We start from the raw sequence: 20696 nt of genomic DNA, 5'->3' as shown, positions 1-20696 counted from the left end.
TGCTCTTCCAGAGGACCAGGGTTTGATTCCCAGCACCCACATGGCAGCTCACAACTGTCTGTGACTCCAGTTCCACAGGATCCAACATCTTCACACAGACATATATGAAGGCAAAAACACCAATGTGTATAAAATAAAAAAGAAGAAGAAGTTAGTGGAGCACCAGCATCCTTCCTTGTCAAAAAAAAAGGAAAAAAAAATAGGCAAAGGATAGGAAGCAAAGCCTTCCCGTCTGTGCTGCCTGGTCTTATGTCAGCTTGACAGGAGCTAGTTATCTGAAAGGAGGGAACCTCAATTAAAATACTCCATAAGATCCAACTGTGGGATAATTTGGGGGGCGGGTGGAGGTCAAGACAGAGTTTCTCTGTAGCTTTGGAGCATGTCCTGGAACTAGCTCTTGTAGACCAGGCTGGCCTTGAACTCACAGAGATCTGCCTGCCTCTGCCTCCCAAGTGCTGGGATTAAAGGTGTGCACCACCACCGCCCAGCAGGACATTTTCTTAACTAGTGACTGATGGGGAGGGCCCAGCCCATTGTGGGTGGAGTCATCCCTGGGCTGATGCTCCTGGATTCTATAAGAAGCAAGCTGAGCAAGCCATGAGGAGCAAGCCAGTAAGCAGCACTTCTCCATGTCCTCTTCATCATCTCCTGCCTCCAGGTTACTCTATTTGAGTTCCTGTCCTGACTTCCCACATTAATGAAAGTGTAGGTGGAAGAAGCCCTCTCCTCCCCAACTTGCTTTTTGGCCATGGTGTTTCCATGGAGCAACAGAAACCCTAAGACACCATCCCGCCAGCCTATGCGGTCTCCCCACAAAGCAGCCGGTTTGTGCAGAAAAAGAAATACACTTTTTAAAGAATGCACGAATAGATAATGAAGACACAGAACTGAAAGAAAGAATGAACGAACATGGGATTAATGAATGAAATAAAAGGGAACGGGAAGGGTGAAATGATGAACGAACGAACGAATGAATGAATGGGCGAAACCACACAGGAGTGAGTCAAGACTGGTAACCAGAGACTCCCAGCCCACGCAGGCAGCAGTCAGGGGGATTCTGAGGGGCGGGGCTCTACCCGGAAGCGCCTTTGAGGGGCGGGGCTGTGGGCGTGGTAGTGACTGGCCGCCACTTCTTGGGCCCGGGGGCGGGGCAAGAGAGAAGACTGGACTAGGGACCGTTCAGCTGCCCAAAGCATCCGCTGCCGTGGACCTGGCCGGAGCCCCGGACCTCTCGCGCTTCTGGACCGCTCCTTGCGCCTGCACAGCCGGGTAATGAGGCCTTTCGGAGAGGGACTCTGGTTCTGCTAGGCGGCCCCACAAACCCGGAAAAGCGCGCAGCACATCTCAGAGTTGGATCCCGCTGGACCCCGGACCCCGGGCTGGGGCGGCCGGCATGTCGGATGCGCGGAAGGAGCCGGACGAGGCGGACGACAGCCAGTGCGACTCGGGCATAGAGTCGCTGCGCTCTCTGCGCTCCCTGCCCGAGCCTACTGCGGCCCTAGTCTCCGGACCATCGCACAGAGGCTGTCCACAGCCCTGGAGCCACCCCCCAGAGACCCACAAGGAACCAGGGGAGAAAGAAGATGCAGATGGAGAGCGGGCAGACTCCACCTATGCCTCCTCCTCTCTCACTGAGTCCTTGCCCTTGCTGGGGAGAGCCGAAGTGGAGAACCCGGCCCCAGGCTCACCGCTGCCCCACACGGAGGTACTGAGCCCTCAGCAACTCGAAGCGCTCACATACATCTCTGAGGATGGAGACACGTGAGTAAACTGGCTAGTCTGAGATCCGCTGCTCTGTCAGAGGCTCCCCGGGAGCTGTAACTAACTAGGCATCTACCATCACCACCCAAGAGGATAGACCCTTCCTGGAAGGGCCAACATCCTTCTCTAAACTTAACTCACATAGCCTACTTTTAAGCTATAGCCAGGTTCACACCAAAAGACCAGACAACATCTCCCTCTTTTAGGGGTAGGCAGAGCTAACAGGGCCCTGGGAACCAGGAACGCCAGCTAGAATCTTGAAAAATCTACCAATGACCCACCCCTGGGAAGAGAAATTCCCCACACCAATTCAGTTTTTATTTTTCATGTTGGGAGAGGGGACGTCCCTGTTTGCTCAATATTTGAGAGTCCAGGGTCCGAGCTCAGAATGCCCTGTCCCTAGGAACAAAAGCAGCACCAGCTTATGGGTCACCATTCGAGCCCGGGAAGCTGAGTTAAGGATCGCCTCAACTCCCAGGTTGCCTGTTTGGAACTGGCTGCAAAAGCAGGGAGCCTGGACTGAGAATTCTTGCCCCAGCAAACAGGGCAGGCAGCTGGCTGCCCCAGCTCACTTCCTCTGCCGAGAAAAGGGAAGTGATGGCTTGGTGTCAGTCTCCCCAACACCCTGCACCTCCTGAACTCCCCAAGTTGTCCTCACTGTCCTGTCTTATCTCTTCATTTTCCTGTTCCTCCCCGAGGCCCAGCTGAAGTCAGGTGCAGCTGGACTAAGAGCAATCGAGTGGCCAGTATGAGAACTGGCCGTAGGTGGAAGAACAGGCTAGCAGAGGGGGTGACTGGGCTTTGAGATGACAGACAGAACAGGGGCTCTTGGAGTCCCAGATGAGAGGTGTCCTGGGATGCAGGGGGTACCTGTCCTGTGCCTGTTGGAGATACGGGGGTCTCCACCTGTGAGTGGGAGACAGGATGTAAGCCCTTTGTATTTGGTACCTGGATCACAACCCCTTAGCCAGAACCTCAGAGTTTCGGGAGCTCCGTGCAGAACATCTCCTGCTGTCCCCCTTTGTGAGCCTCTGAGCTCCAGGCTTGACTGCTCTGGCTAGAGACGGGTACTGTGTGCGGAGAAGCGTCGGGACTCCCCAGCGGAGCTCTTTCCTCCTCTGGAGGTGGCTGGACTGTGGGAAGTGTGGAAGTGGGAAAGGAAGTGGGAGGAGGGGAGACTGAGGGAGAGAGGGAGGTGGCTGCAGGAATGTGACCCAGAGAGCAGGCCCTGGCCGAGGGGATTTCCAGAGTGGTTCCTCCCTCCCTCGTCACTCTCTCCTGGCCTTCTTTACTGCCTGCCTGCAGCAAAAGCTTGCCCCTCTCCTGCCTAAGTATCCCCCTCCCGAGCCCAGACAGGCCTTTAGCCAACTTGCCCCAAGGCAGCTGTCCAGGTTTGGGCGTTTAGCCCTGGCTTTCATTTCCCCCACCTGATGTGGGGAAACCCCAAGACTGGAACTTCCCATCCCAAATGCCCCAACTGCCCCATTGTCACCCCCTCCCCATCAAACACATTTTCTACACTGCACCAAACTCTCCCTGGAGCTATGCTTAGGAGAGGGTTTCTGACCAGGCCTCCTCTGACCTGCCCAGGCTGCAGAATGGGCCTCTTGACTCATGGGTAGGGCAACAGATCGACATGCCACGCTTGCTCTCTCCCCTCCCTTGGAATGTGTGACATTGAGTTGCCGGGGGAACCCCACATCTGCCTCCTCCTGTCCTCCCTTGTTGTGGGGAGGTGGGTAACTCGGCCCTGGAAACCCCCTCCGAGTTCCGCCAGCAGCTCTCAGTTTAGCTTTGAGCTGCAGCTGGCCTGGCAAGGCCCTGGGGGCAGAAGGGAGCTGGGTGTGGGCAAGTCGGACAGGAAGGCTGTTGTCCTGTCAGCACCCTGCCCACATGCCCACCCAGCCAAGGCCTTCCACAGGTTAGCCGGCAGATCTTGGAGCTCCCACCTCCAGAATCCTGGCTTCCTGTGACAACCCCTTACTTCCTGGCCCAAACTCTCACTTCCTGCTCTGACTTGGTTGTGGGTAGCGAGTTAGAGGCTGGTGCATTCATTCTAACCCCAAGACTCTGGTATACCCTCTCCCGCCTGGGCCCTGACCCTAGCCCTCTCCTGCTGCAGGCTGCTCCACCTGGCAGTAATTCATGAAGCCCCAGCGGTGCTGTTCTGTTGCTTGACTTTCCTGCCCCAGGAAGTTCTGGACATTCAGAACAACCTTTACCAGGTGAGTAGAGAGAGAAGGCTATGTCCAGATACCTGTCTGTAACCTGGCTACTAAATCCAGCAGCCATACCAGAGGCCATAGGAAGCCATTTGCCAGACGAGTCAGCATCTGCAACACAGATGACTGAGTAAGATGTAGCCTCTGCCCACGAGGTGCCCACAGATTCATCATATATATATAGCTCACATAATTCTATAGCATGGTAACAGCTGTACTGAAGACCATACCAGCTTCAGTGGGGTCTGGTGACTTTGAGGGACAGGCAAGGAAGGCCAAATGAAAGAGTTGACATCTTTTTTTTAATTGTTTTTATTAAGCTATATATTTTTCTCCGCTCTCCTCCCTTCCTCTCCCCTCCCCTTCTACCTTCTCCCATGGTCCCCATGCTCCCAATTTACTCAGGAGATCTTGTCTTTTTCTACTTCCCATGTAAATTAGATCTATGTATGTCTCTCTTAGGGTCCTCTTTGTTGTCTGGGTAAGAGATAACATCTTAACTGAGTCTTTTTTTTGGGGGGGTTGGGTTTTTCGAGACAGGGTTTCTCTGTGGTTTTGGAGACTGTCCTGGAACTAGCTCTTGTAGACCAGGCTGGTCTCGAACTCACAGAGATCTGCCTGCCTCTGCCTCCCGAGTGCTGGGATTAAAGGCGTGCGCCACCATCGCCCGGCTTTAACTGAGTCTTAAAGGAGGGAATTGTCAGAGAGACTGCCCTGGCTCTTCTGTCTTTCCTCCCCTCACTCAACCCCTGCAGACCAACCTTTGAAGATAACACAGATATCTCCAGAGGATGAAGGATGAAGAGCAGGGAGCTCTATTTCCCTTACCCTGCTACCAGAATTGGAGTCCCAAGCATTTGGGGAAAGACTTAGGAATAATTTCATGAAAGATCCAACTCTGGCTTTTACAGTTACTTTCAGAAAAGATGCTAGGACTTAAAGATGGCTGTACCAGGCTGGAGAGATGGCTCAGTGGCTAACAGCACTGGCTGCTCTTCCAGAGGTTCAATTCCCAGCAACCACATAGTGGCTCACAACCATACATACACACATACATGCAGGCAGAACACTGTATACATAACAAATAAATAAATCTTTAAAAAACATGGTTGTACCCCGTCCCCAAATATGTTCTCAGAGGTAGGAGCCTGTTGCAGCGCCCTGTGACCCTGTGACCCTCTGTGCCTACAGACAGCACTCCATCTAGCTGTTCACCTGGACCAGCCAGATATAGTTCGAGCACTGGTGCTGAAGGGAGCCAGCCGGATACTACAGGACCAACACGGTGACACAGCCCTGCATGTAGCCTGTCAGCGCCAGAATCTGGCCTGTGCATGCTGCCTGCTGGAGGAGCAGCCAGAGCCAGGCAGAGAGCCATCTCACCCTCTGGACCTCCAACTGAAGAACTGGCAAGGTGCGTGTAGCTCCAGGGCCTGAGGGACAGAGGAGGGGTAAGGAAGGGCCCAAGTGACCCTGCCTGTTGCGTTCCTCCCAGCTAAGTGCATGAGCACTCAATACGTCCTTACTAAGGGACGCAGTGAATGACTTGTTTCAGAATTTCCCCAGTGCCTGCAGTGTGTGAGCAGAAATCTAAATCCTAAAGATATTTAATTTATTAACAATTAGATGAACAAATGATCTCACTTTCTGTGCGCCACACATTGCCCTAGGAGCAAAGCTTACATCTGCGAGCAAAACCAAGGAAGAGAGAGACCGCTGATAACTACACAGAGTGAACTATATGTGTGTTTAAAGGAAATGGGCATTGGTGGGGAGCAGAGGGAGGAGAATTGGGATGGGGGGGGTTGGCTTTTTGTAGGGTTGTCAGGGAAGTCCTCAGAGTCAAGGACCTTTGAACAGAAGAGACTGGAACGTGATTTTAAAAAAAAAATGGACGTTTCAATCTAGGTCTCTATTACAGGCAGGCTTGGAGAAAGAAAGGAGGTTCTAGCCAGGAGGGAAATAGCAAAATAAAGTAAAATAAAAGCCATGGGGCGTATAGGAAGAAACCACCCGTGGGTAGAGACTGGGCCATCAGGATCCCCAGGCAGGTAAAAGTCTGGAACTACCAGGCGTGGGGTGTCTATTGGAAGAATGTGTGCATTTGGGGCTGTCACTCAGCAACCTGATCCTTGAAGCATGAAAGAAGGTTCCAATAACATGACTGAACAAATGGAAACTCTGAGTTCCTCTCCTCTCAGACTTCTGAGGGGGTTTTGGGGAGGTTGTATTTTAACAGTCCTGTGACTAGAGGCATTGAGTAGGCAGAGTCCCACGAGACCAAAGGGTTGGGGAGTCCCTGAAGAAAAGGATCAGTAGACACCAAACAGCAGTCCCCACCTACTCCACCCCAGGTCTGGCCTGTCTCCACATTGCCACATTGCAGAGGAACCAACCACTCATAGAACTGCTGCTTCAGAACGGAGCTGACATTGATGTACAGGTGAGGTCACCAATCAGGGCGCCACGTGGCCCACCACCTGCCACCATCTGCTCTAGCTGCAGGTCCCGGCTAGTGTTAAACTCCAGAGCTCAGGCTCAGCCTGTTACCTCTTGACCTTCCTAACTGACACCCCCGTTCGTCTCCAGGAGGCCACCAGTGGAAAGACTGCACTGCACCTGGCTGTGGAAACCCAGGAGCGCAGCCTGGTGCAGTTCCTGCTCCGGGCCGGCGCCCGGGTAGATGCCCGCATGCTCAATGGTTGCACGCCTTTGCATCTGGCAGCCGGCCGCGGCCTCAACAGCATCTCATCCACTCTGTGTGAGGCTGGTGCCGACTCCCTGCTGCTGAATGTAGAAGATGAGACACCCCAGGACCTGGCTGAGGATGTAAGAGACAGACGCTCTGCCTTGCAGGGCCTCCCACCCATAACAGAGTTGGGCTCTTTCAACTAGGCAAAGGACTTCTGCCTCGTTCATTAAGTTAACAGTGCTGGGGTCAGGTTGGGAATGCAACTCAGTGGACAGACGGCTTGCTTAGCATGTAAGAGGCTCTGGGTTCAGTTCCCAGAACCACATAAAATGACAATTACCTAGAATTCAGCACTTGGGGAATGGGGGCAGAAAGATCAAATACCGAAGTTCTTCTTCATCTGTATAGCAACTTCAGGGCCAGCCTCAGCTCAACCCTTCCCTCTCCCCGAAACTACTGGAGCAGAACAATACTGAAGCTTAACAACCGTGACATCTTGGGCTGTCTTTGGCCCTCAGCCAGTTTCCTAAACTAGTCAGGCCCGAAGAGCCCAAACCTGGACTCTCACAGGAGTGAATCAGTGAGCACCTACATGGAAGACAAAGCCATGCTGAGGCCCGGGAGAACCCAAAGAGCAATACCTGTCTTCACGTGGCTGCACGTGGCTTCAGCATTTTAATGCCTGCAGCATACAAACCTATACCTGGTCCAGGTCTTAGACCTTTTTTTTTTTTTTTTAAGACATGATTTCTTTGTGTAACAGCCCTGACTGTCCTGGAATTCACTTTGTAGACCAGGCTGCCCTCAAACTCACAGAGATCCACCTGCCTCTGCCTCCTGAGTGCTGGGATTGAAAGTGTGCACCACCACCACCTGGCAAAACTCACATTTTCTTTTCTTTTATCTTCTTTTCTTTTCTTTTTTTTTTTCTGAGATGATTTCTCTATAGCTTTAGAGCCTGTCCTGGAACTTGCTCTGTAGACCAGGCTGACCTTGAACTCACAGAGATCTGCCTGCCTCTGCCTGAGTACTGGGATTAAAGGTGTGTGCCTCCTCCTACCAGCAAAACTCACATTTTCTATACATAAAAAAAATATTCAGCCAGGTGTGCCAGCACATGCCTTCAGTCCCAGCACTTAGAGGCAAAGGCAGGCATATATCTGTGAGTTTGAGGCCAGCCTCCTCTACGACAAAGTGAGTTCCAGGACAGCCAAGGTAGTTACTCAGAGAAACCCTGTCTCAAAAACAAACAAACAAAAATACTCCAAGTATGTAATGCTCTTCTTTCCCCACTCCTCCAATACCACCAACAAAGAATAGTCCAAAGGACTAGATAGATCACCTCTAAGTCACTCCTGGCTCTGATATTCTGCATGACTTACTATAGAGTTTGTCTAAACCCTTGGGGCTCTGCCATACCCAGGTCACTCACTGTCTGGGAAGTTAGTATTGACAGAGCTCCTACCTGCTCCCTATTGCCCTCTCTCATGACCTTAAATTAACTCTGTTCCTCTCCATTGTCTTCCTCAGCTCCTTTCTTATTTGCCCTTTGATGACCTGAAAATCTCCGGGAAGCCACTGCTGTGTACTGACTGAAGCCAGGCCAGGGGTCCCACCTTTTCCTACCTGGAAGCTGGAGCCACAGCTGCTGCAGTTGGGGCCCAAGCAGCATGCCCCTCCGCAGAGGCCAGAGCCTGGGGCTAGTGTGGTCCTAACAGGAGAGGAAGGATTGCAAATGAGGAAGCCGGTCCAGAAGGAAGAACTTCCCAGGTGGACAGGATGGAGATTCTTGAAAGACCCTCAAAGCCTGCTTGCTTCTGTTGAAGATGGCATGGGCTGAAACTGACAACCATCAGGAAAACGGATGAGCAAACAGGACCCTAAGGGGCCTTACCTAAAACCCCTTTGTGAGCGTGCTTGGGACTGGAGGTTGAACCTAGAGCCTCCCAATGGTAGGCAAGCTTACTATCAAGTAGCTCTATCCCCAGCCTTCTTTTTACTTTTAATTTTGTGGCAGGGTCTCACTGGGTTGCCTGAGATGGCCTGGAACACACTCTGTAGCCCAAGCAGTCCTTGAACTAGGATCCTTCTGCTCGGCCTTCTGAGTAACTGGGATTATGGGTCTGATGGCAGTGGGCCTGGGAAAGCACACTTGTCTAAAGACTTCATACATAAGGCTCCAAACTGAGCCTTTGGAAATGGATAATTCTGTAACATGACACTAAAATGGAAGAGAGAGACTTTAAAAAAAAATGTTTCCCTTCTACAATTGTTTGCATAGGCAGGCCGGACCGGTGATCCCGGGGTAAAGACAGAGACGGAAACTGGCCCTGAGCAAGGGGAGCAGGGCCTTGCTGTTATAATTCTGCTGGCTTTCCCTGTCATCTGGGTAGTGGAATTATAACACTTACTGGGTAGGGTGGGAGGCCTGAGAGTTCTCAGGCCTGCTTCCTGCCAGCACAGACACATCTCCTTCATGTGGGAATGGTCAGGGATGGAGGAACTTGGAGACATGTCCCTGGAGATGCTGGGGACGTTGAGCACAAGAGAGCTGCTGCAACTGTACTTTCCTTCCCCTTAGATTCCACACACTGAGGCCCCTGCTAGGTCAGGCTCATGACCGCCATGAAGAACAAGAAGAAATAAACCAGCATAGTTGTGATGCTTAGTGCTTATAAACCCTAAGCAAGTGCATCCTGTGAATGGGACAGCTATTAAAACTATAGGCAACTTAATACATGGTCAGAAGTTGCAATGGGTGCTGGGAGGGGGAAAACTAGCAGAAAGGACAGTGAAGTGGGTGGAGAACCATTCTTTTGGGTGACCAAGGAAGCTTCAGACGGGTGGCCTAGAAACTGGGACATAGAGCCTGGTGGTGGTTATCACACACCTTTAATACCAACACTTGAGTGACAGAGGCAGGTGGATCTCTGTGAGTTCGAGGTTAGCCTGGTCTACAAAGTGAGTTTCAGGCCGGGCGGTGGTGGCGCACGCCTTTAATCCCAGCACTTGGGAGGCAGAGGCAGGTGAATCTCTGTGAGTTCGAGACCAGCCTGGTCTACAAGAGCTAGTTCCAGGACAGGCTCCAAAGCCACAGAGAAACCCTGTTTAGAAAAACCAAAAAAAAAAAAAAAAAAAAGTGAGTTTCAGGACAGCCAGGACTGTTACACAGAAAAACCCTGTCTGGAAAAACCGAAAGAGACAGAAGTTGTGACATAGGATGAGCAAAGAAAGGGGCAGAGCATCGGGGGAAGGCCTCCCATGAGTTAAAGGAACTGAAAACAGGTCAGCAGGATTCTACAGGGTTGGTCGAGTGAGTGGGCGAGGAGGACGCACAAGGTCGTGCAGTGTCTGGAAGGTCACGGTCACCGGTACTAGGGGGATAACAGGAAGGAGACATCATTGTTAAAAAAAGGTAAAACATAAGGGGAAGTGCTTGGTCTCAGACACTCAAAAGTCCAGTCCGCTAGGTGGCAACAGTCGTCACTGTGTCTGGGACGGCAAGGGTTGATGACTGTGACCAAGCAAGCTGGCGAATAGGGAGGGAGTCCCCACTGGGGTTCCCCGCGAGAACCGGGCCTGGTCTGCCTCCGGGCCGCGCGGGGGCGCTGTGGCCGGGGCGCCGCGGAGGGGCTCAAGCGGGGAGGAGGCGGGAAGAGCACGGCACTTCCGCTGGCTGGCTAGCTGGCTGCTGGAGCGGGTGGCGAAGGGAGCGGAGGGAGCGTGCGGCCCGGGGACTCGCATTCCCCGGTCCCCCCTCCGCCCCACGCGGCTGGGCCATGGACGCCAGGTGGGGGGGGCTCGGCCAGCCATGGCCCACGTGACTGAGACCCCGGGGCCACGTGACCGAGACCCCAGGGTTCGGGAGGCGGGGTGGGGTCCTTCAGCTGCAGACCCGCGTGGCGCTGTCAGGGAGCCAGTGTGAATGGGGGCGCGGCGTGTGGCCTGTGATACCGGGGGTGCTCCTGGAGTGTCGTCCGGAGGAGATGTGGGATTGTGGCGCTCCGGAGCGGGAGGGGGGGGGGCGCCTGTGGCCTGAGCTGCCCGCGCGCTGGAGGGAACAGAGGCGACCTATGTGGCTGGGCAGGCGGGGCCGCCCCTGGGAAGGGAGGAGGTTCTGCCTGGCCTGCGTCGGACCCCCCGAGAGAGAGGGAGAGAGAGGCTCTTTGTCTGTCCCGCTGGACTGCAGCGGAGGGGGCGGGGACGCCACTGGGCACTTCCCTGGTACAGTCCCCTCCGGAGGGCAGAGGGGCTGAAGAACTTCAACCCTAATCGCTGCTTTGGCTGTCCCAGCAGATGGTGGACATTGGTGGTGCTCGCCGCGCTCCCTTCTTTGGGAGCAGGTGGAGAGTCACCCGAAGCCCCTCCGCAGTCCTGGACACAGCTGTGGTTCTCCCGCTTTTTCTTGAATGCTGCTGGCTATGCCAGCTTTATGGTACCTGGCTACCTTCTGGTACAATACTTTAGACGGAAGAACTACCTAGAGACAGGTAATGTGGTCAAAGGGTAGGGAAACAAACCAGGTTCTATTGCAGGTGTTGACAGACATTCAAAGCGGACTGTGACTTGGGAAGGGAGGGAGATCAGTAGGTCGGGGTGGGGAGTTTGCTGACTGCTCTGGAGAAGTTGTGGGGCTTGACTATGTGTGTCTTCTTCAGGCAGGGGTCTCTGCTTTCCGCTGGTGAAAGCCTGTGTGTTTGGCAGTGAGCCCAAGGCCTCTGATGAGGTTCTGCTAACTCCCCGGGCAGATGCTACGGCAGATACTACCCCGTCTTGGCAGATCCTGAAGCTGGTCTTCTGTGCCTCGGGGCTCCAGGTAAGTAGACAGGCTCCCCTTCTCTTGCCAGATTGGGTCCAGATAGCCAGGAACTTAATAAAACCAAAGTTGTCCTGCCCACACCAAAGGTTTGTTGATTTAGGTATGGTTTATGTCCTTGCAGGACCAGGACACGGCCCCACCCTGAAAGTGAAGTGCTTTCTTCCTCTTACCTTTTCCTCCTTCCGCACCTGTACTGAAATTTCACCGTACACATATGTAATGATGTCTAGTGTGTCTTTTCTGTATTTTTTTTCTGTGCTCTTTTTCTGCTTCTGTATATATAATCTCGCTGACAAAATCTGGGGGAATCCCAGGTATGGTGGCAAAACTTGGAAGCTGAAACAGAAGGATTGAAAGTTCAAGGCCTGCACCTGGTGGTGATAGCACTCACCTTTAATCCCAGCACTCTAGAGGCAGAGGCTCGAGGACCTCTCTGAGTTCAAGGCCAGCCTAGTCTACAGAGTAAATCCCAGGACAGCTGGAGCTACACAAAGAAACCCTGTCTCGAAAAACCGACAGAGAGGGGAGGAGGGGTGTCAAGGCCTGCCTGAGCAATTTAGTGTGAGATTCTGTCAAAACATAAAATAAACAAGCGTTATGGTGGGTTTGTCCCAGCGTGTGGGAGGCAGAGCAGGTGGATCTTTGAGTTGGAGATAGTCCTGGTTACATGTCAAGTTTCAGAATAACTAAGACTGTGTAGTGAGACCTGTCTGAAAATAATAAAATAATGTAGGAGGGGCTCTGGGGGTACAACCCAAAAGTGGAGCCCTTTCCTGCCATATACAAACCTTAGACGATCCTCGGGACCACACACACAAGAATTTAGGCAGCCTCTCTGTGTGTGGGATACTCTCACGGGCCATAGTTTGGAGTGGATGCCAGTTCACCTTAGATTATCTGTTGAACTGAAAGTGGCCAGCCCTCCCTGAGACTTCCAAACATCCCAATTTATTTTGAATTGGTTCAAAATAAAACTTTATATGGTATATGGAGCCAGCTCTAATGAACTTGTGCCAAGAAGTTGGACAGTGTCCAGTCCTGAAGCAGGTGTCACTATGTTTACAACTCCATTTGATTCCCTACAAGGTGAAGTAAAGCTTAGAAAAGAAACCTTTACTAGAGAGAAACCAAAAGGATGCTGTCAGTTACATCACATGCCATCATCCCAAGGAAGGGAGAAAATGAAGGACCCTTTCCTTTTGTTTACTAGTGCCGTTCTTCCCCTCCTCCCAGGTGTCCTATCTGACCTGGGGTGTACTGCAGGAAAGAGTGATGACCGGCAGCTATGGAGCCACAGACACATCACCAGGCGAGCACTTCACGGACTCACAGTTCCTGGTGCTAATGAACCGTGTGCTGGCATTGATTGTGGCAGGTCTCTACTGTGTCCTACGCAAGCAACCCCGTCATGGGGCACCCATGTATCGATACTCTTTTGCCAGTCTGTCAAATGTGCTCAGCAGCTGGTGCCAATATGAAGCACTTAAATTCGTCAGCTTCCCTACCCAGGTACTGGCCAAGGCCTCCAAGGTGATTCCCGTCATGATGATGGGAAAGCTGGTATCTAGACGAAGCTATGAACACTGGGAATACCTTACTGCTGGCCTCATCTCCATTGGGGTGAGCATGTTTCTGCTGTCTAGTGGACCAGAGCCCCGAAGTTCTCCAGCCACCACACTCTCAGGCTTGGTCCTACTGGCAGGCTACATCGCTTTTGACAGCTTCACCTCAAACTGGCAGGATGCCCTGTTTGCCTATAAGATGTCTTCAGTGCAGATGATGTTTGGGGTCAATTTATTCTCCTGTCTTTTCACAGTAGGCTCACTACTGGAGCAGGGGGCCCTACTGGAGGGAGCCCGCTTCATGGGGCGGCACAGTGAGTTTGCATTCCATGCTCTCCTCCTCTCCATCTGCTCTGCCTTCGGTCAGCTCTTCATCTTCTACACCATTGGACAGTTCGGAGCCGCTGTCTTCACCATCATCATGACTCTCCGCCAAGCTATTGCCATCCTTCTCTCCTGCCTTCTCTATGGTCACACTGTCACTGTGGTGGGGGGGCTAGGAGTGGCTGTGGTCTTCACTGCCCTACTACTCAGAGTCTATGCCCGGGGCCGTAAGCAGCGGGGAAAGAAGGCTGTTCCAACTGAACCCCCAGTGCAGAAGGTATGAGGAATGGAATAAGGACCCTCTCTGGTTTCTGTAGCTTCTCAGAGGCACTGGCTCAAGGGCAAAATATTCTCAGTGTACAGCAGAGGATTGGAGCCCTGGAGGCAGCCTCTTTTGCCTTGCCTTAAGAGCCCCACCTACTACTATTCATGCAAGTGGCAGTTGTGGGTCTGAGTTAGAGGTGATCCACATGGAGCTCCCCCAATCTGAGATTACCTGGTGGACCTGTGAACCAGTACCAGGCCTTTGCTTGTTCCCTTAACACCCACCCCTCAAGAACAGCACACACAAACCGTTTACAGGCCCTAATGTGGTTTACCTTGGGGAGGGGGTGTCAGTGAAAATGGTGCTGTGCTAAAGGCAACAGAGACCTGCCCAGCCCCTTGGGAGCCTTGTGTTCTTTGCTCAAGTTTTGGTACTTGTCACCTTTTGCTCTTATTTGATTAAACTGCAGCAGTGACTTGGCCATGTGTTTTGGTTGGCTGAAAGGGACTCAAGGGAAGAAGTGAATGTACTGACCACCACAGCAACCTGAGGGTTACAAGGAGAACAGGACTACATAAAACTGCATTTTCTTTATTTTTGCATACTTTTAATTCCGAACAAAATAAACCAAACAAACAAAAAAACACAATACACAATACCCAACCCTGCTATTCTGTGGGAGGGGATTTTCCTGCCTTAAGGCACAAGACAGGGTAAGAGATCCTCTAGCATGAGCAGAGAGCCAGGTAGGTCAGGGCCAGTCAAGGCTGCTGGGGGAGCACAGGGAAACTATACAGAGGACATGGTCTTCCCAGGGCATCTCTAATCTACTTCTTCCATGCGGGAGGCATCTTCATCACCCTCAAGTGGGGGGATCTCATCAGGAACAGCAGCACTGGGCTCCTCTGCTGTCACCTCATCTTCATCAATGCCTAAAAAAAAGATTTGAACAAGATGGTAGTATTAAGTCTGTCCAAGGGTCTGGCCAGTTCAGTAACTTGCCACCTACAGCTCACAAGCTTAGCCTCCCTCACTCACCCAGGCCTAGTTTGATCATGCGGTAGATGCGGTTGGAGTGGGTCTGGGGATCCTCAAGTGAGAAGCCAGAGGAGAGCAGAGCAGTTTCAAACAGCAGCACCACCAGGTCCTTAACGGCTTTGTCATTCTTGTCAGCCTCAGCCTTCTGCCTCAGGGTCTCCACAATGGGGTGGTCAGGGTTGATCTCTAGGTGCTTTTTGGCCATCATGTAACCCATTGTAGAGTTATCTCGAAGTGCCTGGGCCTTCATGATCCTCTCCATATTGGCTGTCCAGCCATAGGTGCTTGTCACAATGCAGCAGGGTGAAGACACAAGCCTATTGGAGATTGTCACCTGTGGACAAAGTCACAAGATGTAACCTTGGCTGTCCTGGAACTGCTGTATGTAAAGTTCTTTGCTTTAAGTATGGAAGGTGAATAAACTGCAGCTACTATGAAGGCTGAAAGTAGCTTGAGTTCAGGGATTCAAGAATAACCTGGGCAGCCAGGCAGTGGGGGCACATGCCTTAAATCCCAGCAGACAGGCAGGGCACCACTGAATTAGAGGTCAGCCTGATCCACCAAGTGAGTGCCAGGATAGGCTCCAAAGCTACAGAGAAACCCTACCTTGAAACAACAAAAAAAACCCTGGGCAACACATCAGGGCCTTTTTTTCTAACGTTTTATGTGGGATATAATCACTGTTATGAAAAAAAGTTCCTACCCTTCTCATCAAGAGACTGACAATATTGCTGGGGGAAGAAGGGCCTAGAGAGTTCGTTATCTGATGCCACCCAGTAGCTATACAGCAGCAGTAACATTTCTAGGGGGCAAACTTCCAACAAACTCACCTTCTCAACCTTCTTATCCAAAATCTCCTTCATGAGCTTGCAGAGATTCTCAAACTTTGCCTTGCTCTCCTCCATCTTCTTCTTCTCTTCCTCATCCTCTGGCAGCTCCAGGCCCTCCTTAGTCACAGAGACCAGGCTCTTTCCATCAAACTCCTTGAGCTGCTGCACGCAGTACTCGTCAATAGGCTCAGTCATGTACACCACCTCAAAGCCCCGCTTCCGCACACGTTCCACAAAGGCAGAGTTGGCCACCTGCTCTTTGCTCTCACCTATAGGATTATTAAACATGACCCAGTGACTATAAAAGGCCTCCATACTGCCACTTGTCCCTCTCCAATCTCCCACACCACAAGGCAGCTAGCTTTCAGTCATACCCAAGCTCCTACATACCAGTGATATAATAGATGGACTTCTGTGTCTCCTTCATGCGAGACACATATTCTGACAGGGAGGTCATCTCATCTCCAGACTGAGAGGTGTGATAGCGGAGCAGCTCAGAGAGGCGCCGGCGGTTAGTAGAATCTTCATGGATCCCAAGCTATAGGCAAAGAAAAAGTCCTATGAGCTGGAAAGAAATAATACCCTAAACAAAGTAATCAGGAGAGAAAACACTTGCTCATTTTACCTTTAAATTCTTGGAGAAAGCCTCATAGAATTTCTTGTAGTTCTCTTTGTCTTCAGCCAACTCAGAGAAGAGCTCCAGGCACTTCTTCACGATGTTCTTGCGGATGACTTTCAGGATCTTGCTCTGCTGCAGCATTTCTCGGGAGATGTTCAAGGGCAGGTCCTCAGAGTCAACCACGCCGCGGATGAAGTCTACAATCAACCAGAACAAGGCACAGCCCATCAAATCTGGCCTGGTTATCCAGATTCAAACCACCCAGTCAAGTGAAGGTTTGGGAAGCCAAAGACTGTAATTATCTGGGCTAAAGACAGTCTCAGTTTGTATGCTGCAGGATTTACTAAGTTTGTGTGCACTACATAACCGAAGCTCAGGAGGTACTCACTGAGGTACTCAGGTATTAACTCGTCACAGCTGTCCATGATGAACACACGGCGGACATAGAGTTTGATGTTGTTCTTCTTCTTCTTGTTTTCAAAAAGGTCAAAGGGAGCTCGCCGAGGAATGAAGAGCAATGCTCTGAATTCCAACTGACCTTCCACAGAGAAGTGCTGAAAGAAACCCAGGAGTGCATTTCAGGACCTCAGGTCCCAGAATCCAACATGTACCACAGAAACAACACTCCTAAAGCCCTAGAAGAAACCAGCCCCAGTACCAAGGAAACCTAGAATACTAGCAGCAAAGTGCCCTCCAATCAGAACTATGGCTGTCATGCCCACCACCCAGAGTCCTTCCAGAAGGCAGTAAAACCACTGTCAAGCACAGGACTGAGGTGCCATGGCTCCAGTTACATACCTTGACTGCCAAGTGGTCCTCCCAATCATTGGTGAGACTCTTATAGAATTCACCATACTCCTCTTGAGTGATGTCATCAGGGTTTCTGGTCCAAATGGGCTTAGTCTTATTCAGCTCTTCCTGATCAATGTATTTCTCCTTAATCTTCTTTGTTTTCTTTTTCTTATCTTTGCCACTGTCATCCTCCTCATCCGATCCCACATCTTCAATCTTAGGCTTCTCCTCATCATCCTTATCTTCCTCCTCTTTCTCACCCTTCTCTTCCTCTGCCTCATCATCACTGATCTCCTTCTCTCGTTCCTTCTCCAGCTAAATCATCAAATTGAATAATGAATTGTAGAGACCACCAGGAAAGGCAAAAGCCACACCCCAGCAGCCTGCTCAGACTGCCAAGCCCATACTCACATATAGGGTGATGGGATAGCCTATGAACTGTGAGTGCTTCTTCACCACTTCCTTGACCCTCCTCTCCTCCAGGTATTCTGTCTGGTCTTCTTTGAGGTGAAGGATCACTTTGGTGCCCCGGCCAATGGGCTCACCGTGGTCGGCACGCACTGTGAAGGACCCACCAGCAGAGGACTCCCAGGCATACTGCTCGTCGTCATTGTGCTTAGTGATCACAACCACTTTCTCTGCCACCAGATAGGCTGAGTAGAACCCAACTCCAAACTGCCCAATCATGGAGATGTCTGCACCAGCCTGCCAAAGAATTTTAAAAGTTGAAAAGGAAGCAAACGATTCTGCACAAGCAAGCATAACAATCGAGTTCAATCCCCAGGACCTACTGGTCAAAGTTATCCTCTAACCTCCACATGTACTTGTTAGTGAAACAAGGTTTGGGAAATTAACAAGCTAAAAGCAACGATGGACCAGTGCTGTCGATGAGTGGCCACACACCTGCAGAGCCTCCATGAAAGCCTTTGTGCCAGACTTAGCAATGGTTCCCAAATTATTGATGAGGTCAGCCTTGGTCATGCCAATGCCTGTGTCCACCAAAGTCAGCGTGCGCTCCTGAGGGTTAGGGATGATGTCAATTTTCAGCTCTTTACCACTGTCCAACTTGGAAGGGTCTGTCAGGCTCTCATAGCGAATCTTGTCCAAAGCCTGCAAATACATAATATACACAGCCATATTATTCCATTTATCCAAATGGTCCCTTCCCTTTCAAACTGGCACTCCCTACACTTCCAAAAAGCTTTAGAAATCCAGAACACTCACATCAGAAGCATTGGAGATCAGCTCTCGAAGGAAAATTTCCTTGTTCGAATAGAAAGTATTGATGATTAAGGACATGAGCTGAGCAATTTCTGCCTGGAAGGCAAAGGTCTCCACCTCTTCCTCTCCATGGTGCACTTCCTCAGGCATCTAAGAACGAAAGATAACACATTAAAATCCAGTTCAAACTGCTTTAAACTGGGTAGTATCCATTCCCAAGGGAGAAGAACCGCCATTTTTAAAAAGACCTTGAAGCTACAGTGAGAAGCATATCCACAATGGAAAATTCCAAAGAACGGTTCTTCAAACAAAGGCAAAGTCCTAATTTCTGAACGGTATGCCCGACCATCAGGCTCTCAATCCTGGCTACCGACACACCTTGTTAAAATTCGAGAATAACTCGCCAACATACTAAGAACCCCACGCAACCCCTGGGCGCATATAAACGGGAAATCTCTTAACTACAACTTTTTCACTTAGGCGTAAAAGAAACTCTACAGCAGCCGTGTTTCTATGTGCTGCTCCATCCTAGCAAGGCAAGAGAACCCGAGGCTGCAGTCATGAGGTAATTAAATCAGGACAAAGAGTAAAAGCTCCACCGTGACCGCTCACTGCGCAGACTAGCATGGGCCTTAACCCAAGTAAAATGGTGGCCCAAGCCATCCAGCGACCCTCGTCACTGCCGGACATGCGTCGGCGGGCGCCACAAGGGGAGGGGGCGCCACCGTAACCCTCCCACTGCCCCAGCATCCGGGCACTGGGGCGGGGCACTAGAGGTTTCCAGAACAATCTGAGCTCCAGGGAGGGGAGGAGTAGGGGAGGGACCTATGAATCCTCCCGTGCCTGCCCCCTCCCCGTTTCTCCTCCTCCACCGGGAGAGCAGGAAAGATCTAGAAAGGAAAGCAGTGGGTTCAAGCACCCCTGCCAATCCGTGGACCCCTCCCCAAAACCAAGCCCCTTGGGAAAGGCGTCCAGGAGAGGTGGCCAGTCCAACCTCGCCGGGCCGTGCTGAGTCACGCAGAGGCGTCCACCACCGCGCGGACCCTGCAGCCGCGCCCGGAAGTGGAGGGCAAACATGGCAGCGTCCCGGGTCGGCGGCTACCACGTGCGGCTACCTACCACCTAGCGGGGCCGCGCCGCCACCTCACGCGCTGGGGACCCACCCGGGGCACCGAGGAGCCGAGCCGCGCAGGCCCGCCGGGGTCAACCACAAACAATCCGAGGCACTCCGGGCACAATCAGCCCACAGGCCGCCGGGCCGGGCGAGCCCCCTTAGGGAAGATGCGAAGGAGGGAGGGCGAAGGAGGGAAGAGGCTCGGAAAGGAGCCCCGGGAAGCCACAGGGGCAGGGGGCCGCGGCCTTACCTTGATAGAAAAGCCAAGTAGTAGCACAGAGCAGGGTGGGCACGGAGCGCGTCCGACTCGCACGGCAAGCCTGTGCTGCGCGGGGGTGACTCAAGAGAGCTCTCCGACGCCCCCGACCGCCCTATATAAGGCGAAGCACAGCCCGGCCTCTCCCTTGGATCCCTCCGCCTTAAAGGAGTGGCTACGGGCGCGCACCTGCCGCCGCCCGCCCACCTGACGTCATGGTAGCAGATCGGGGAGGGGGCGGGGAGCAGCGGGCGCGGGGCCTGGGCTCCGAGTCAAGGCCTTTTCAATGCCGTGTTCAGCACGGGGACACGGCCCCGCGAGGTGAGGCCCAGGGGGTACGCATATGCCATTAATGATGTGTTTTCGGGCCAGTAGCCCTCCGACTGAGTCCCTCAGAAATCTCGAGGCAGGCGTCTCCACTCCCACGAGGCCAGTCCTCAGGGAACACTTGGAAAAGCACGGTGATGGCCACCTCGGCTGCCATTCCCAGACCCGACCTTCCTAGCGTGTTCACTACAGATCGCACATCGAGAGGACAGGACAATGAGAAATTAGGTGTCGAACTTTAGGGAGTCCGGGATCCCCCCCCCCAACCCTCCGGAACGGAGAGCAGCTGCAGGCGGCGAGCAGCTCGGCCGGGGGGAGGGGCGCGGGCCTGGGCCGGCAGGGACTCTTTGGCGGCGCACGGCGGAAGGAGCAGCGGCGGCGGCGGTACTTCGATTCTTCCAGCAGTTTCTAGGCCTGTCTCGGCGGTCTCAACCCCTCCCCCCGAGGCTCCACCTCCCCCGCTGCGGCGGGGGCAGCAAGCAGCTTGGCTTGTTGCTGCCTACTGCATGCGTCTTATTGCCGAGATGTTTTTCCTCCCCCAGTCCTCGTACCGTGGGTTACGGTTAGAAGACCCTCTCTCTACTCGTGGGCCTAGGAGGTCCACATTGCAGTGGGGGTGTGGAACGTGGGGTGGGCTGTGGAGCACAGGGGGAGGGGTGGCTGACCTGGATCGGTCACGGGCACGGGATCTGCGGGGGTGAGTGACTGCGGCGGACACCTTTCTGTGAATAGACAGGGAACCGACCCTGCTGGGTAGAACACTCCCCACCCCTCAGCCTCCGATGTCGCCCACGTACAAGGCGCGCGGGGCCATGCGCCCTCCCTTTGCGAGCTCAGCAAGCTGTTTCTCAAGC

General features: G+C 52.6%; 3 protein-coding genes across 4 annotated transcripts; 2 read left to right on the top strand and 1 right to left on the bottom strand.

The window, feature by feature from the left end:
• Positions 1-1161: 1161 nt before the first annotated feature.
• On the top strand, positions 1162-9152 carry Nfkbie (NFKB inhibitor epsilon). The gene is made up of 6 exons (XM_057751276.1): positions 1162-1761; positions 3884-3986; positions 5175-5397; positions 6338-6426; positions 6573-6812; positions 8206-9152. Exons 1-6 carry the CDS (start codon positions 1394-1396, stop codon positions 8269-8271), a joined length of 1089 nt encoding a protein of 362 aa, XP_057607259.1. The 5' UTR covers positions 1162-1393; the 3' UTR covers positions 8272-9152.
• Positions 9153-10352: 1200 nt separating this feature from the next.
• On the top strand, positions 10353-14126 carry Slc35b2 (solute carrier family 35 member B2). Of its 2 annotated transcripts, XM_057751122.1 has the most exons (4): positions 10353-10465; positions 10972-11165; positions 11334-11491; positions 12728-14126. In XM_057751122.1, exons 1-4 carry the CDS (start codon positions 10455-10457, stop codon positions 13661-13663), a joined length of 1299 nt encoding a protein of 432 aa, XP_057607105.1. In that variant the 5' UTR covers positions 10353-10454; the 3' UTR covers positions 13664-14126. The 2 variants fall into 2 exon arrangements, with proteins under 2 accessions (XP_057607105.1, XP_057607106.1); XM_057751123.1 differs by lacking the exon at positions 10972-11165 and having other exon boundaries at positions 10364-10465.
• A 90-nt stretch (positions 14127-14216) lies between these two features.
• Hsp90ab1 (heat shock protein 90 alpha family class B member 1) lies at positions 14217-19629 on the bottom strand. Its single transcript, XM_057751121.1, has 11 exons — positions 19510-19629; positions 18149-18295; positions 17828-18034; positions 17336-17629; positions 16931-17239; positions 16521-16686; positions 16139-16329; positions 15904-16051; positions 15514-15782; positions 14684-15017; positions 14217-14577 (listed from the first exon to the last, which is right to left on the bottom strand). The coding sequence occupies exons 2-11, from the start codon at positions 18293-18295 to the stop codon at positions 14468-14470; spliced, it is 2175 nt and encodes a 724-aa protein (XP_057607104.1). The 5' UTR covers positions 19510-19629; the 3' UTR covers positions 14217-14467.
• Positions 19630-20696: the final 1067 nt, after the last annotated feature.

Source organism: Chionomys nivalis, chromosome 19 (genome assembly GCF_950005125.1).
Source record: "Chionomys nivalis chromosome 19, mChiNiv1.1, whole genome shotgun sequence".
NCBI classification, from domain to species: Eukaryota; Metazoa; Chordata; class Mammalia; order Rodentia; family Cricetidae; genus Chionomys; species Chionomys nivalis.
Note: the sequence above shows the minus strand (reverse complement) of the source record. Positions and strands in the feature narration are given on the sequence as shown.